At 31.5% G+C, this 17,266-nt stretch overlaps 2 protein-coding genes across 2 annotated transcripts in view; one reads left to right on the top strand and one right to left on the bottom strand.

The window, feature by feature from the left end:
* The first annotated feature begins 476 nt into the window (after positions 1 to 476).
* Positions 477 to 14,309, top strand: LOC119831258. Its single transcript, XM_038354552.1, has 16 exons — positions 477 to 1,177; positions 1,256 to 1,380; positions 1,527 to 1,620; positions 1,742 to 1,901; positions 2,035 to 2,262; positions 2,693 to 2,801; positions 3,205 to 3,389; positions 3,466 to 3,570; positions 4,314 to 4,340; positions 5,655 to 5,792; positions 5,875 to 6,030; positions 6,281 to 6,447; positions 7,323 to 7,477; positions 9,904 to 10,164; positions 11,704 to 11,846; positions 13,825 to 14,309. The coding sequence occupies exons 1-16, from the start codon at positions 477 to 479 to the stop codon at positions 13,969 to 13,971; spliced, it is 2,901 nt and encodes a 966-aa protein (XP_038210480.1). The 3' UTR covers positions 13,972 to 14,309.
* A 994-nt stretch (positions 14,310 to 15,303) lies between these two features.
* The window catches only part of LOC119831303, a 15,594-nt gene continuing 13,631 nt past the window's right edge, over positions 15,304 to 17,266 (bottom strand). Inside the window, exons 10-11 of the mRNA XM_038354603.1 lie at positions 16,868 to 17,039; positions 15,304 to 16,410 (exon numbers count right to left, since the gene is read on the bottom strand). Coding sequence (XP_038210531.1) covers positions 16,323 to 16,410; positions 16,868 to 17,039 — 260 coding nt within the window. The 3' untranslated portion in view covers positions 15,304 to 16,322. The remainder of the gene's footprint in view (positions 16,411 to 16,867; positions 17,040 to 17,266) is intronic.

The following is a 17,266-nucleotide window of genomic DNA, read 5'->3' as shown; positions in this document are numbered from 1 at the left end:
TGAAGCCATGACTGTAAACAATAAATAACAAATTTTCAATAGCCAACACTTAATAACAAGTAAAAGTATTATATTTTCCATTAATGAGTTTGGTTCATTATATTTTTCAAAAACGATTACGCAAAACAGCATTTTATAAAATTATTTAAAAAAATAAATCGTGGTGAGTTTTATCGCTTTCGTTTTATGGATTATTTTATAAAAAAAATGTACCTCATCTGCAGTAGGTATAGTTTCTGATCCGGGATTACCGGACCTGAAATCCATTTGATTAGCCTGTGAATAATAATGTAATATAATAGATTTTTTTTTATAAAATAAATGAATATAATTTCAGTAGTGTTAACTTATTATCCTTTATAAGGATCCCTAAATGCTTCCATATATATTATGCCTATACAGGTATCAGCATACTCTTTTTCATCACAGTGTTACCTGTGTGTAGACTATTGTTAAATTTGTTTGTAAACTGCAAAATGTTAATTTGGCCTGGTCACCCTTTTTTGTCATCCGTTGAAGTACTGTTAAAAATATTAATTGATCAATATTTATTATCGTCTTATTGTGTTACAATCATTTCTAACGAGCCGATACATGTTGCTCTTTCTATTCCATATAGAATTTTTTTAATACAGAACATTACTGAGAATTTCGTTGATGAGATGATAAATGCTTCCGATGCTGGGTGTTCTGATTATATAATACGGTTAGAAAATCCAAACGAGTTCATGATTGCTTTTGATAAAGTGGCACATGAAGGACACGTTAGGCGCAGTGACAAAAAACTTATTATCTTGCCATCTAAACTAACTCACGAAGTAAATAGGCAGCGACAGCTAGATGTTCTGAGAATGAAAGAAACGAATTTTATCGTTCACATACTGTTAGTTATTCCTATTATCACTAAAGATGATTGCCAAGTTTTTGATCTAGTCACTCACAAATTCGTAGGTGTTGACAATAGTATGCCGATTTATTTGGATCGTTGGAATTCATGCTCGCAAACGTTTGATAAAAATTCGTCATTATTTCCTCACAACCTTTCAAATTTAGACGGTAAAGTGGTAAAAGTGGCATGTTTTACATATAAGCCCTATGTTTTGTTAAACATTGATACTAACATTGCACCGCTAGGACGGGACGGTGTCGAAATACAGTTAATGGATGAATTCTGCAGGTGCATTTCGCAGCTAGTAGTAGATATATTTAAAGAAAATTAGAAGTCATAATAACAAAAAAATGTTTTTTTTTCCAGATGGGTTAATTGTACGATAGAATTAGTAGAAAATAATGGGGAGGAGTGGGGAGAAATATACGAAAATTTTACAGGTCTTGGTGTACTTGGACGCGTCGTAGAGGACCGGGCGGACTTCGGCATAAGTAATATTCATCTAGATTTAATTATTTATAATTATAAATTTAATTTTTAGTTTTATAGCATTGAAATGTTTCAAATGTTTATAGCTTTCAAAATTTCTTATTTATAATTATTTATTATAAAGTGATTAATTTTTTTTATTCTTAAGCTGCATTATATTCGTGGTACGAAGAGTTCTTACTGATGGATTTTTCGGTATATAGTGTTAGGACGGCTGTGACTTGTATAGCTCCATCACCGAGGTAAGGAACATCAATAAAGTCATTTAACTAAAACCACATTCAATTACTTATATTATGCAAAATTTTAACTACAGTGTGTTGTAGACGAAACGGTTTGTATACCTGATAATTACAATTTCAGATTATTAGCAAGTTGGACGTTGCCGCTGATGCCATTCAGCTTATACATGTGGATTGGACTTATATTTACATTTCTATACGCCTCTCTGGCTTTAATGCTCGGCCAACGTTTTTCTTCGGAAAATGTATTTCTGACAACATTTGGTCTATTAATAACGCAGGTGAGACACATTTTAATTTGATTTTTGAGCACTAAAAAGGTAAGTTTTCAGTTAAAAGGTAAAATATTGTTGTTAAAATCACATGAGATGCTTGTTGCTATGGATTATAACTAATACAATTCTTGATGCATAGTCTCAGAGCGAAAGAAAATTTCAATCATGGCGGATTCGGAGTGTGGTCATTTGGGTGATGTTAACTGGATTAGTACTAGACAATGCTTATGGTGGAGGACTAGCAGCCACCTTTACCGTTCCTAAATATGAGCCCTCTATTGATACAATTCAGGACATCGTGGATAGAAAACTGATATGGGGAGCAACACATGATGCTTGGGTGTTTTCACTTACCCTATCACAGGAAGTATGTAAAAGTGGATTTTGCTAGCCACAATCGCCATTTTCTACAATCGTCTGCAAACCTCGTTTGCTGGTGTAGATTGGCTAGATAGTATTTTTAACCAACTTAAAAAAAAGAGTTATCAATTCGTCTTTTTTTTGTTACCTCAAAACTTTTTAGCGGGTGAACCGATTTTAATGATTATTTTTTTATTTCAATAAGTATGTCCTTTAACTTTCGTTTAGATCTAACAATTTGAAGGCGGTTTAGTTATGCTTAAATTTAACATTTAATATTAAATTAGTTTGTTTCTCTTTTTGCGATTCTTTTGATAGCCTACTCTTTCCATTGATATTCGATTGTGTAAGCCATTTTATGACAAATAATTAAATTGACGTTGCATCAACCTTTTACATGTATGTTACACAAAAATAAAATTTCCTTCACGTTGTAGCCGCTTATTAAACAATTAACAAAGCAATTTCATTCGTTTGAACCAGAGGAACTAAAACGCTTAAGCTTTACTCGAAAAATAGCTTATAGTATTGAAAAATTGCCTGCAGGTAAGTGGAATGCATCAATTATTACCAACCTCCAAGTAACGTAACGACCAAGTGCATGTCGGACTCGCGCAAAGTGTTCCGAACCATTACCTAATTTAAAAAAAAAGCAACGATCGCGTTTGTTGTGTGAGCAACCCTTCAATATTAATCTTATTTTTTTCGTATCTGTTGTTATAGCGACAACAGATTATATTCAAATGTCAATCTATATCGACACAGTTTGTGAGAGAGCAGGTGGATTGCAGAGTTTTAGTAATAGGATGCCGTTTGTACGAAACTCTTATAAAAGCAGTCATTCAATTAGCATTATAATAGTTAAGTATACCGAGACGGAGCGGGGCGAGCTGCAGCTAATGAATGAAGGATTATATTTTATTTATTTTCATAATCTCGATTCTTGTAGGATACTTTGCAATTGGAGAATATGTAACTGAAGAAGCAGTTCGTGATTTTACTTTAATGTTGCAAGACTTCTATTATGAGCATTGCGTTGTAATGATGCGGAAAAGTTCCCCGTATACCAATAAAATAAATGAACACATTGGAAGACTACATGAGTCAGGACTCATGCTAGCTTGGGAAACTCAGGTTATAAAAAAACAATACAATGTAACAGGATTCAATAATTATAACAGTAATATAAAATTGTTAATTTTTGCGACAGATTGCGTTGAAATATCTTAACTATAAGGTTCAGCTGGAAGTGAAACTATCTCGTTCGAAGCACGATGTAGAAACTATAGAACCGTTACAATTTCGCCATGTTCTAGTAAGTGACTATACAAATTTTAATATATATTTTTCACTTATTCAACCAATTTTTCCAAAAAAGGAGTAGGCTATCAATTCGACTGTATTTTTGTGTTTGTAAACTTTTGACAAACCCTAAAAATACAGTCTGATAACATATTACTGGATGAACCGACTTTTATGATTCTTTTTTACCTGAAAGCTAGTGCCTCCAGTGTTCCCAACTTAGGGGTTTTCCCCCCAAATTTAGGGGGTAAATTAGTGGAATGGGATTTTTTAGGGGTTTTATATGTTTAGGGGTATTTTTAGGGGTTTTCTGAATATATAATATTCTGAATATAATAGAACTATCCAATGCAATAATCAATTAAATTTATTTTTTACGTTAATTCGTAATGGTGGATCTTGCACAACGTTCACTCCATCTTCGAAAATGTTATGTTACATAAAACTAAAAGGTGACTGATTGACTGACTTACTGACATAGTGATCTATCAACGCATAGCCCAAACCACTGGACGGATCGGGCTGGAATTTGGCATGCAGATAGATGTAATAACGTTGGCATCTGCTAAGAAAGGATTTTGATAAATTCTTGCCCTCATGAGGATGAAATAGGGGATGAAAGTTTGTACCATGAAAATTTATTAGGACCGCGCGGGCCAAGCTGCTTGTAACAGCTAGTTAAAGATGAAAAAATTAATGAGAAAATTAAATAATACATAAAAACGTGATCATAATAAAGATGATGTTATATTTCAGGGAATTTTTATTATATATGGAATTGGAGTCATACTTGCAACGATTGCTTTTATGGGAGAAATTATTTTTAGCAAACAAACTAGATGAAAATCATACAAGAGTAGAAAAAAAATACCAATCATTTTAATGTGATGATCTATTAGATAAGCATTTTTTATTAAAATAGTAACAAACACAATAAATGCATTATTTAATTGAAAGGAATTCAGTAGGTCTATATAACGGGTGTGGCGTAATTAATGGTTAACGTTTCAGGAATTATTTTGTAGCCATTCTTCTAAATAAAACTATTAAACCGACATTTTAAATTGTTATTTTTCCCTCGATTACTTTCATTATTATATCATACATAACATACTCAAACTCAAACATACAAACGGGTAAAATATTATTAAATATATGTTGTGACGGCATAGTTAGGATACCAGGTACTCTAAAAGAGATCTCTTAATGAGAAAAATAATGTATACATAGTACATACCTACCTACACAATATAACGTATTAAAAGTAATCATGGACAGAAAATATGAAGTCTATGGCATTACCATCGACTCGTGCGTGGAGCAAAACACGTCATGTTATGATTATGCTATTTTCTAAATTTCTTTACCATAAAACTAGTGTGATTTTTACGTTATTTATATTTTAATCATTAAGATAATAATTAACACAGTATAAAATAATAGTTAAAAAACACGACGATATAAACTTGGTAAATTATAATGGCAACATAAAAACAGTGCTGCCAATTTGCCCAAGTTTCTTTAGGTTGGCAAACATGCCGCGGGAAAATCGATATTCACTACCAAGTGTTGTCTTGAGTGTGTAGTCAGCAGTGTTTTAACGGAGCTTGTTCATTTTATTTAATTCGAAAATATGATAAATTTCGACTCGATATAAAATACGCTGGTCTTTTAGAAATTATGTGATTTAAAGAATTGTGTAATTATATTTAAAAGGTTTGAATATAAAATTCGAGAAAATGGCATTATACAAATTTGTGTACTTGGCTTTTTTTATAACTGTTTCATCAGAATTTGTATGGAAGCATCACAACAACGAAGAACTTCCTTTAGTTTTGGAAGATATACATGAAAAATGTCCTAATGTTACGAGAGTGTATGCATTAACCGAACCATCTGTTAGAAATGTGCCACTTTACGTTATCGAGTTTTCAGAAACCCCTGGATTTCATCAACCACGTAAGTTATAATTAATTTTCACTTATCTACTTTTATGCGATGCTTGAAGTTTTTGCTATAATAATATTTTTTTTACTAGTTATACCAGAAGTAAAATATGTGGGCAATATTCACGGGAATGAAGTGCTCGGCAGGGAGTTGTTATTAGGTCTAGCGAATTATCTCTGCGAGCAATATATAAATCGTGATCTCCGAATTGTGCACCTCATTCACAATACCAGGATTCACTTACTACCTGCTATGAATCCCGATGGATGGCAATTATCAACTGACACAGTAAGTTAAATATTCTATCAAATAATTTTTGAAATTGATCTTAACAAATTTCAATATGTCATACGCATTATTTTGTATTTAGGGTGCAAGGGATTTCCTTATTGGAAGAACAAACAACCATTCCATTGATTTAAACAGAAATTTTCCCGATTTGGATGCAATAACATTTGAATTTGAACGTCAAGGAATAAGTCATAACAATCACTTATTAAAAGATGTTACCCGTCTTGCTGCACCGGTGAGTTGGTCTAGACAAAATATTATTGTGAACTAAAAGTATGTATATTAAAATAACTTATATATTGAGTAACAAAATATAAACACAGACACAGTAACAGATGATGAAAAAAAGCTTCAAACTGATAACATCCCATTTCGAATATATATTTTTTTTCTCGTATTGTCCTTGTATATTTAGATTACATTGTTACAATCCATTGTTTTTATTAATGTTAAATAAATTTAACAAAATATATTGTATGTGCTAGCTTGAACCGGAAACAAGAGCTGTGATGAGATGGATGATGGCTATTCCATTCGTACTAAGCGCAGCATTGCATGGTGGAGACTTGGTTGCCAACTACCCTTATGATGAAAGCCGGAGTGGTGCCCCTGTCTCTGAATATTCTGCCAGTCCTGATGATGAGACATTTAGGTAAATAACATTTATAAGTTATGGTATATAATTGCATTTTTTTTAATATTATAATATTTAAATATCAGATGCAAAAGTAATTAAAATTATAAAGATTAAAGATTGAATGTTGTACAATTTACTGGTTTAATTCTGAAGGCCAAGTCCTTTCCATGTTTTGCTTTTGATGCAGATATGGAAAAAACTAGAATGTAAATTTAATTTTTTCAGATTAAATTTTTTTTATGCTTCAGAAAATATTATATTATAAAAATACAAATACCAAAATAAATGTTAAAACTTCAATAGGTAATGTTTATGGCACAATTCTAACTGACAGATCTACTAAACAACATATCAAGAATGAGTGAAATTACAAGCTACCGCACGCGGTTTCTCTTGCATTGTCAAAGGAAAAGATAAACAGCCGTTGTTGTCTCCGCACAGTATCCGTTCCACATTTCATGTAAATCGGTTCAGCCGTTCTTGACTTACAAATAGTGTAACTAACACGACTTTCATTTATATAATATAGCTGTTCGGCTTCGCCCGTGGTATATACAAACCCTGTCACTCACTTTATAGAATTTTTGAAATCCTATGAGGTTTAGGCCATAATCCACCATGTCGGCCAAGAACGGGTTGGTATCTTATATATAAATTTCCCGTGTCACAATTTTAGTAACCGAATTCCTGCGATACGGCTGGACCGATTCTTATGAAATTTTGTGTGCATATGGGGTATGTCTGAGAATCGACCAACATTTACAACAACAACTATTTTTCATACCTTTAAATGATAAGAGTAAGGCAGAACAGCGTTTGCCGGGTCAGCTAGTATATATAGAAATATATGTATTAAAAAAAAAATAAGATTTTTTATAATTCGGTACCAGGGAGTTAGCAATGGCATATGCGGAAGCGCACGCGGACATGGCGGACCCGAGGCGGGCCGGGTGTCCCGTGGGCGCGGGGGAGGACGCCACTTCCTACAACTTTGGGAAACAGGGCGGCGTCACCAACGGGGCGGCTTGGTACAGTTTGAAAGGAGGTATTTTGAGAAATTTTGAAAGAATAAAAAAAATTCGATCACGAGGCAGGATTCGAACCTGCGTTTCTTGCCTAACTGTAGCAACGCCTAGCCTCTCGGCCACCCGTGATCCTGCCACAGTAATCGAATTTCTTCTACTTCTCTCGGAGGAGGTATTTTATTGGTGTTATTATAGTGGTATTATTTAATTATTACACTCCAACAAAAATTGTACAAATAAGACAACTTTAAAAAATAACATGATAAAAAAAGAGCACTATTTCTTGGGCGGTCTTATCAGTCTTAGAAGTGATCTTTTCCATGCAACCCGGGCAAAAGGTAACAAGCATAATTAAATATTGGCGGGTCGAGAAACAAATAGCAAAATAAGCTACAACATATACATAATATAACGTATACATACACTTATACCGATACATACAACATATATTATGTATTAAGATTCCTGTTTTATCCCAAACTCATACCCTGTCTGTATACCAAATTTCATCAAAATCCGTTCTGCAGAGTCAGTTTGTTTTGTTGGTTGGACGCGCTAATCTCAGAAAGATATAAATCATGACGTATATGTAGATATATAATAATTTAAAACATTATTCAAACAGTGTAAAACCAAGAGTTGATAATTGTTTATTCGTTTTTCCATCACAATAAATGTTTGTGTATCTTTTTTTCTCATTAGTAATAACGGTTAAAAAACTCTAAAAATCGAAATCTAATAACTTATTAGAACTTAATACACTTTAATTTTTAACGAGTTTTAATTTTCCATAATTCAATTCACAAAAACCATCAGTGTAGTTAAGTCCTAATCATATCTCGTTGCGTAAAACACAAACATAAAACATTGAATTGTATCTCGTGCGGTTCGTGTCGTGTTTTATTTATAAACAGAGGGCACGTGGCAAATATGAACAATGGGGTTTGATACGGTATTATATGCCATACTTATCTGTATTTGATATTTTTTTTTTGCAAAGAACGGAGTATTGAAACGTTTGTTCGTAGATATGAAACTGTTTTGATTACTAAAATACATTTTTTTTTATATTCACGACTGTATATTTATGAAGGGAAATCATTTATAATTAGTCCATATTAAAAACACAATGATTTAAATAAAAAAATTACGTATACAACATATCCTGGTACAATGGTATGTATCATCATATGGGCATACTATATAAGCACTGTAAATGATGAACTAAATGAAACAAAAGTATAAATCCTAATATTTCAATGTTGATATTACATTTCATTTACATAATATCTCTTGACCTCAATACGCATTTATAAGCTATCAATTTAATGCTAGGATTGAGGGTATAATGTTTTTTTACGTAATAGGATTGACGAAAGCTGCTCAAGTGATTTGATACTTGAAATTAGTCGTATAATGGGAATGCTTCAGATTAAGTGCTAATTAGATTTTATATATTTTTTTTGTACTCACTAAAATTGATGCTATTTGTATTCAATGATTAATATGTATTTCCATGCTAAAAATAATTAATAATATGTATTTTCCTGTTAAGAATTATTTAATGATAGCTTATTTAAAATTTCGTGTTGCTATTGACATATAGTTTAAAGTTTCAAAATGTTAGTACCAATAAATTATACAAAAATATTGTCTAATATATAGATGTTAGGTAGACCTTGTCATAAACCAATTCACAGTATGCAAGAGTTCATATATAGCGCAGCAAAGAGGCGCGATATCAATTAACCGTTTATATTTAATCATGTCCTTTTAAGACTCGTTAGTCCGACAGACATTGTCCGTTGTTTCCTTTATAGAACAGGAAGCGCTCGGTAATAAGTAATAACGTAACACTCTGGCATTTAGACCGTGTTGTTAACCATGAGATGTGAACTGGTTCGTTTATGTTATTTACTATTGTTTAACCTTTCTCTTGAATGCTTATTGTTATTCAATATTTAATATACAGGGTATATCTATACTAATATTATACAGCTGAAGAGTTTGTTTGTTTGATTGAACGCACTCAACTCAGGAACTACTGGTCCGATTTGAAAAATTCTTTGAGTTTTAGATAGCCCATTAATTGAGGAAGGCTGTATGTACCACGGGCGAAGCCGGGGCGGACTGTTAGTATTATATAATTCTATAATTATATAATACTAGCGGTAATATATAAATGCGTAAGACACTATGTGTTTTGCGCATTTTACCTAGTTTGTACTAGTTCTATCTAGAGAAAACGCGTTGTAACGAAAACTTATATAATATTCTAATGTATGTAATCCAGGGTACGTACTCAAATGTCCGAAAACCAATGTAATCCTTTACACTCAAGTTTTCGACCGCAATGGCTTTATTTATTAACTAGATCTGTTCAATATATGACGTAATAAAGGCTACTAACAATACAAGATGAAATGAAACGATACGTTCTTTCAAGGCATGCAAGACTTCAACTACTTGGCAACAAATGCGTTTGAGATAACTCTCGAATTGGGTTGTCAAAAGTACCCACCAGCGGAGGAATTAGAGAGCGAATGGCACAGAAATCGCGAAGCGTTGCTCGCTTTTATATGGAAGGTGCATACTGGAGTCAAGGGCATCGTCAGTGACGATTCGGGATTCATACAGAACGCTGTAATTTCCGTGGTCAACATTACTGGACTGTTGCCAAGGCCGATCCGACATGATATTACGACAGGTAAGTTTTCAAAACTATTTGTATTGTTATTTATAATATAATATGTGAAAATTGTACGGAAAGGGCGGTGGGAAAGAGGGAGAGGTCAAAATGTTTTCTTTGATTTATTTTCTTATAACAAGCATTGCTCTGACAAACGAACAAACAGAAATAAAGTTGAGCTAAAATGTCGAAATTTCATTTTATAAGTTAAATGTTAGCATACAAATAATTTCAGGGAATTGTTATGTAAGGAATAAAGTGGGAGCCATATATAGGTTTACGATAGTGTTATAACATAATGTACATATAAATATTATAATGTATACATAATTTGCGTGCATGCATTTTCCTCATTAGACTGAACTTGTCTGTTTGTAAAACCTGTTGCCGCATTTTGATAGAACATTTATAAAAATATAAATATCATACGTATTTCTATATGCATTAAGAGTTATAATATCCACTGATGAATTCATAAGAATAACGAAAATGAAAATATTATTACACCATTGTAGGTTCTAGTATTAAACGTAATTAGATTTTAAAATTATGACAAACTTTCAATTTTTATATAATGAGAAACTGTGTGATTGTTCATTAACAAACAAAGAACGATGTTTAAAGGTTAATATAAAATATCGTTATAATATTAAGTTCAAATTCATTATAAATAATATTGTACGTGGGTTTTTTTTATTCGCGGTTGTGTCATACGACCATATTTGAGCTATTGGATTAATTTGGGTGTACCCACAGATATCGGAGCAAACTTGCATCACTCTGGTTTAGATATAACTCTCATATTAGGTATAACTCAATGAGGCAAGGCTGAAAAATCGCGTATTTTTTAATTTGAGTCAATTGTTAAATTGCTTATAACCATTATCAATAAATAATATAATTTTTAAGAAATTGACTATAATTTAACTATTGCTTAGAAGGATAAGTATGTATGTATTATATAAAAATATATATATTATTGTATTGTATGATGCGGAAGTACACGTAGGTAGATATGCTATGTTACGATTTATTTTTACCATATTGAATTACATACTAATATATTGCATAATGAATTTGTTTATTTGATATTAACAAACAATGATATTTGCGAATGACGTAGTGGAATGTAAACAAGGGACTATTGTCCCGTTGAGGAAATGAATGATTGAACGCAATTGTTCACAACCAATTACGTCTAATCTTTAGATAATAGCGCTTTTAATGAATCTTGAAATGACTTGCAACGGCATCGCGAGATGAAATATGTATATAGGAATAGCAATTATTGATAGCAGAAATGAAATATTGTCGTTTTTGATTAGAAGATGTATTTTCAAAACAGTGTCCTCTGTCCAAAGTACCCACAACTAAACTTAAAAAAATGAAGATCCTCATTATTATGTTAGCTACCTTCGAATAAATATATGTATTTGTATGATTTATTTTTTTTATAATATTATTTTTATTATTTTAAACTATATATACTAATATGTTTTTGAATTACTTGCCAAATTACGTTTGTATTTGAGAATATTCATAAACTTGTGATGTTAGGTGCTTACGGTGATTACTACCGCTTACTGACCCCGGGCCACTACGAAGTTACGGCAAGTCATCCCGGGTACTTCCCGGTATCGCGAATCGTCACAGTCCCGCATCACCAAACTGCCGCCAAAATCCTTAATTTCCGACTGGAGGTAAGAATTTCTATATTATATCTGTTATTATATTTATGTATATCTCATATTAGTTGCTCCTGTGATTCTGTAGGTAGAAAGATATGGAAAGTTATTTTATAAATAAATAAATTCTTTATTTCGGGGTAACAAGGACCCAATATAAACATAATTACAAAAGTTAAAATTTATGGTAGTAAATTTACACAATGATAAAACTACTGTTTTTTTTATTATTATTATTATACTAAAGTTTCATACTCGCGAAAAGAGTTGCGGTATAGACAATAGAGAAAAGAAAAAAGCTCGTAAAACATAAGACGACTGGAAGCCACGAAATACCAGTCATTAAGCAGGATCCTACTTATTGTGTTGAATGTAAAATTGTACACATACTTTTGTCTTATCCCACACAACCCAGAATGAAAAATTCTACCTTCTAGCAACTGTCTTCCCAAAATTACCAAACCATTAACCAATCCTATCTTTTTAATAATTTCAGAGTTTTCCTTACCTTAAAATGTATTACGTTACAGTTCTATTAAGAGTATTAAACTGTTTATTTAGTCTTCTATCCTGTTTTATTTAGAGTGATGGATAAATTCACGGAATCTAGGGGTTAATAGCTATCGATAATAGGCCTTATCTGTCCGATAAATAGTAACGGTCCTAATAGGTATTACTAGAATTTAATTGGTATAAAAACTATGCATGTTCTTGTATGTTTATGCACGTGACTATTGTGTACTATAATGATCTTATCAAAGCATTTTTTACGCCGTTTATTTAATAGTATACGGGAAATCTGATTATGAGGTTTCATATAGTAAAAGTGAGGTAGGTAGTAAAAACTTTAAATAATTACGGTCAATATTTTTAAGTGTTTTTTTTTTAATAATTTAATTCCTGGACAACTTTCATCTACAATTAACCTTGATCTATAGTAAAAGGGCGGTTTAAAGAATATAACGGACAATCCATCTTTAATATTTCACGGTCGATGACGTCATAGAGGAGATGACGTCAGAGGTACGCAAGCAACAGATTGCTACATTCGTGTAGGCGGGAATGGGAAATCGATATCTGATATGTCTAACTCGACGAGATTGTTAAATATTTGGCAATAGATATGGTTTTGAGTTATATGGTAGATATCTTTTGAATTTTTTTACAATTCTTTAAATATCACACAAAAAGAGAGGATCTAACCTCTATTAATAGCTTTTAATAATTATAGAATACTAGCTGCGCCCCGCGGTTTTATCCGCGTAAATCCGTATCCCGGAGGAATATCGGGGTAAAAAGGATAGGATTATACTAGTACTTAAGAAATATAACCAGATGTGACTCAAAGGAGATAGTGCTGTAAGCACTACCCTAATTCGGGTCCGGTTGTACATAAATTTCAGTTTTATAGCAGTTTTTATTGAGAAATAAGTCCTTTTTTATTATTTATTATCATCCAAGACAGCGTTGATTAGCTTGTTTGATTACAAACATCCGAACACCAACACATAACTACATTTAGTTAGGTACTATCATTATTGTTCATTTGTACCATATTATATCATAGGACAATTTTAATATACATAAATTACGTGTCACGTTGTTTGGCGCGATGGACTCCTAAACTACTCAACCGATTTCAATCAAATTTACACAACGTGTGCAGTTTGATCCAACTTAAAATATAGGATAGTTTATATTATTTGATAGTTTATACTACCCGGGCGAACAGCTAGTAATACATATATTCTAATATATGTGAAATCCCGTGTCCCCTACTGGGGTATGGGGCAGATGATATACATCTGTTTCAATGATCGATTTTCTTTATGGACAAGTAGGTGATCAGCCTTCTGTGTCCTGCCAGACGGAGACATTTTTTTTATTGTCCCCACCGGGAATCGAACCCAGGACCTCTCGGTTCTACGCTCACGCGTTTACCACTGTACCAAGGAGGCGGTCGATTCTAATATATGCAAAAACAATATTTCAGCCCACAACCAGCTGGTTTGACGACTACACGACATTCGGCTTGTATCCTCACGGCCTGCGTGATGGCCAGCCGCGTATATACAAGAGATCGCTGTACGAACAAATCACAAACACGTTACTGGAGAAAAAGGAACCCCCAAAACATTAATTAACCAAAGTCGTAAGTACAATGGAAAATTATTTATTCTCGTGTCTCTATACAAATTTTCAGAATATTAGAACAAATTTGTTACCTTTAAAATATATATTTCTAAACGTGTAATTAGACAATTTAATGTTGTGCAATGGTGTGTATGAAACAGTTTATGATTATTACTTCTACGGCTTAAATTTTCCTCATACAATCTTTGTTTGGTACAAATGACATTTAATTAATGTTATAGTTATGGCTGGCGGATTTTTGTAAAGAAATTATTGTATATTAATATGTGTAATTGCAATGAACTTGCATTTTTTTAATATAATAAAATCATTGCACGCCACAAATACACTTCACGTTAGAAGAGAAATTTTGAAAGAATAGAAAAAATTTCTCATTTATAAAGCATTTCAATGCTATAAAACTAAAAATTAAATTTACACTTCACGTTGTTTTCCACGACAGTGCCATAGAATATGTTATATTGTTTAAATGTATTGTTATATGAATTTTATTTTCTTCCAATAATAACAATGGTTGAAATTATTTGCATTGTATGTAATTTCTCTAGTCGAACAAAAGACATAGTCAAATAAAATATATTCATTTTATTCATCAAAAGCAATATTTTTTAAAATGCAACATTAACTCGATAGGTCTTTAAATATTACTAGGTTTTTAAATAGACATGGCTGGAACCATAAATTATGTAAAAGTAAACCCATAAAATTATTTTATATAGATTGTTTAACTTTGAATTAAATAATATGAACCGTAAATAGTTCATTGTATTCGGTAATTTATAATAAATTCGTGTAAAAATTGTACTATACAATTTCATTATAATAATTGATTTATTAGGGTCACTGATTCATTATTCTATTTCTGTATAATACCCATTAATGACTACCGATGTTTTTAATTTTATATGTACAGTAACATTCTTTAAAATAATATTTTAATTTTCTATTATACCTAGTTTATTGAGGAACCTTTGTACCTATACATATTTTAAGTGAGACGTCAGTGTCAGTTTTAGAATAATAGTGTAAAACAGTCAAATAAAATAATGCGCATCTTAATATTGTTTTGTTTTTCTTTAAATCCTATCCTATGTATGTATATTACATATGGTTTATACCAAATATATGCTGGATGTCATTCCAGAATTTATAGGTACCCATAACGAAATAGTTCACTGATTTATTCCAAGGTTTTATCATTTTAATTTGAAATACAAGTAAAGATAAATTTTTGTGGCCTTATTTGAAATGTAAATCAGCAATATAATTATTAAAGTAATAAAAACGTATTTAGGAAAAAGGTAATAAAAGGAATTATATTGTTAAAATTTTTATTTCTTACATATTTCTTACAAGATACACCAAATCACATTTGAATAACTATCATACCTATAATTTATTATCTACAATCGTACAAAAATACACCATTAATGGGACGGAATCTTTTTGAGCATACAATATATCGGTAATAATATTAATATCACCTTAGCTTTAAAACTTGACTCTATCAAGTAGACAAGTTTCCCTGCCTCTGAATTATAAATCACCCATGTAGCCCATTAGGCAAGTATTTACAGTTAATACTGTTAACATTCTTTAATCTTTACACTAAATTCACATTTATTTTGACGTCATTTACACTTTAACGCTACACATAATAATATACATATTATATTTAATTGCAATATAATTAGTTCGTGCATTTTTATTATATGACTCTTATTAAAATTCTATCTAATCTATGGAATATCTATAAAGTTGAACATGTTAAGGCACCATACAATTATCAAATTACTCGCAAAAATTTATTAAAGAATAATAACAAATGTATTAATTTTAGTGTCTCGTCTTTTCAAACTAAATGCGCCCGATCTTGGCCTTAATTTCTAATAAATGGAAATTTGGATTTTAAATATTTCAGAAAAGGTGCTTTCAGTTCACTCGTTACTGTAAATAGTAGCCAAAACTTCTCATTATAAGAATTATTTATAGTATCAATTGATTTGATGTTATGTTTGGTAATTTATTAATTTACCATGTCACGTATTAAAGAATATCGAATATTTATAGATAATAGTTTGTTATTTCGTTCTTAAATCTAACAGTATTCGGTTCGTTGTGCTGTAGAAGTCTTATTTAATAGTGAAATAAGAAGTTTCTTTTCGTGTATAAGTATGATTATATAATGGCACATTTACTGAAATGACAAGAAGGTATGCAATTTACATTGCATATGAATTGAAGATTTGATCACAGAATATTAGTTGGTCCCGAGATATGTACAAGACTGAGGTCGCATTACCTAAATTTCATTTTAATATTGAATCAGTAGATTTTTTAATGTCTACTGCGATGCATGCCAGAGTGTCGACTGCCCGGGCGCGATTGAACTATCGCATAGTGGTCGCTATTATCAGATACCGATCTGAAAAAGAAATATAACGTTATTAAAAGTTTTAAGCATGTAGTAGTATGTGTTATAGTATATTTTAATTAAATAATTATTTACAACATTAAAGTGCTTTAATATTCTTAAACAACAGATAGAAAGCGTAACAGGAACAATGTGATAAAATGAATTGTGGGGTTTATACAAATTACATAACAGTTGATAAAATATTAAATAAAATTAACAAATTTTTTCGTCCACACATAATATTAGGCATACATTTGAATTCCCAAACATCTTTGAAAATTTATAATTGAATTTGGCTGATAATGACATAATGGCATACTTTAAAAAAAGAAACTTATTTTGTTTTGTATATAACCGACACATTTACATTGATTTCAGAATTCAGATGTAATAAAGATATCACGTTAATTATTACATATAATAATTTAAACACACAACAATAAAATGAATGTTATATGAGTGTTACCTCGCAGAATGTATGGTAGAGGAGGGATACCGACTGCCATACTGGCTTCCGTGCCAGCTGCGATAAGGGTCATAGTCCTCTACAACTGACGGGTCCTTCTCTATTACCTGTGCGTAAATGAATATGACTATTACACCAGCTATCCATATAATCAAGGTAGCTCCGTTGGAATCTCCTCACTCCACAGACTAGGTACATCTGGATGTAGCTAATTGGTAAACTACGGCCTTAAATATTATAAATGGGAATTTTGTGCAATGATCTAACACATGCCGTGATCACAAAATGAGTTTGAATGTTAGTTACAATAATATACATGTATTATTTCACATATTAATTCACATATGACTTCTATTGAATGATTAAAAAACGATGTAGGTATATTGATTGGATTAATTC

This window comes from Zerene cesonia, chromosome 13 (assembly GCF_012273895.1).
Source record: "Zerene cesonia ecotype Mississippi chromosome 13, Zerene_cesonia_1.1, whole genome shotgun sequence".
Classification (NCBI taxonomy): domain Eukaryota; kingdom Metazoa; phylum Arthropoda; class Insecta; order Lepidoptera; family Pieridae; genus Zerene; species Zerene cesonia.
The sequence above is the reverse complement of the archived record's forward strand: the minus strand, read 5'-3'. Positions and strand labels throughout refer to the sequence as shown.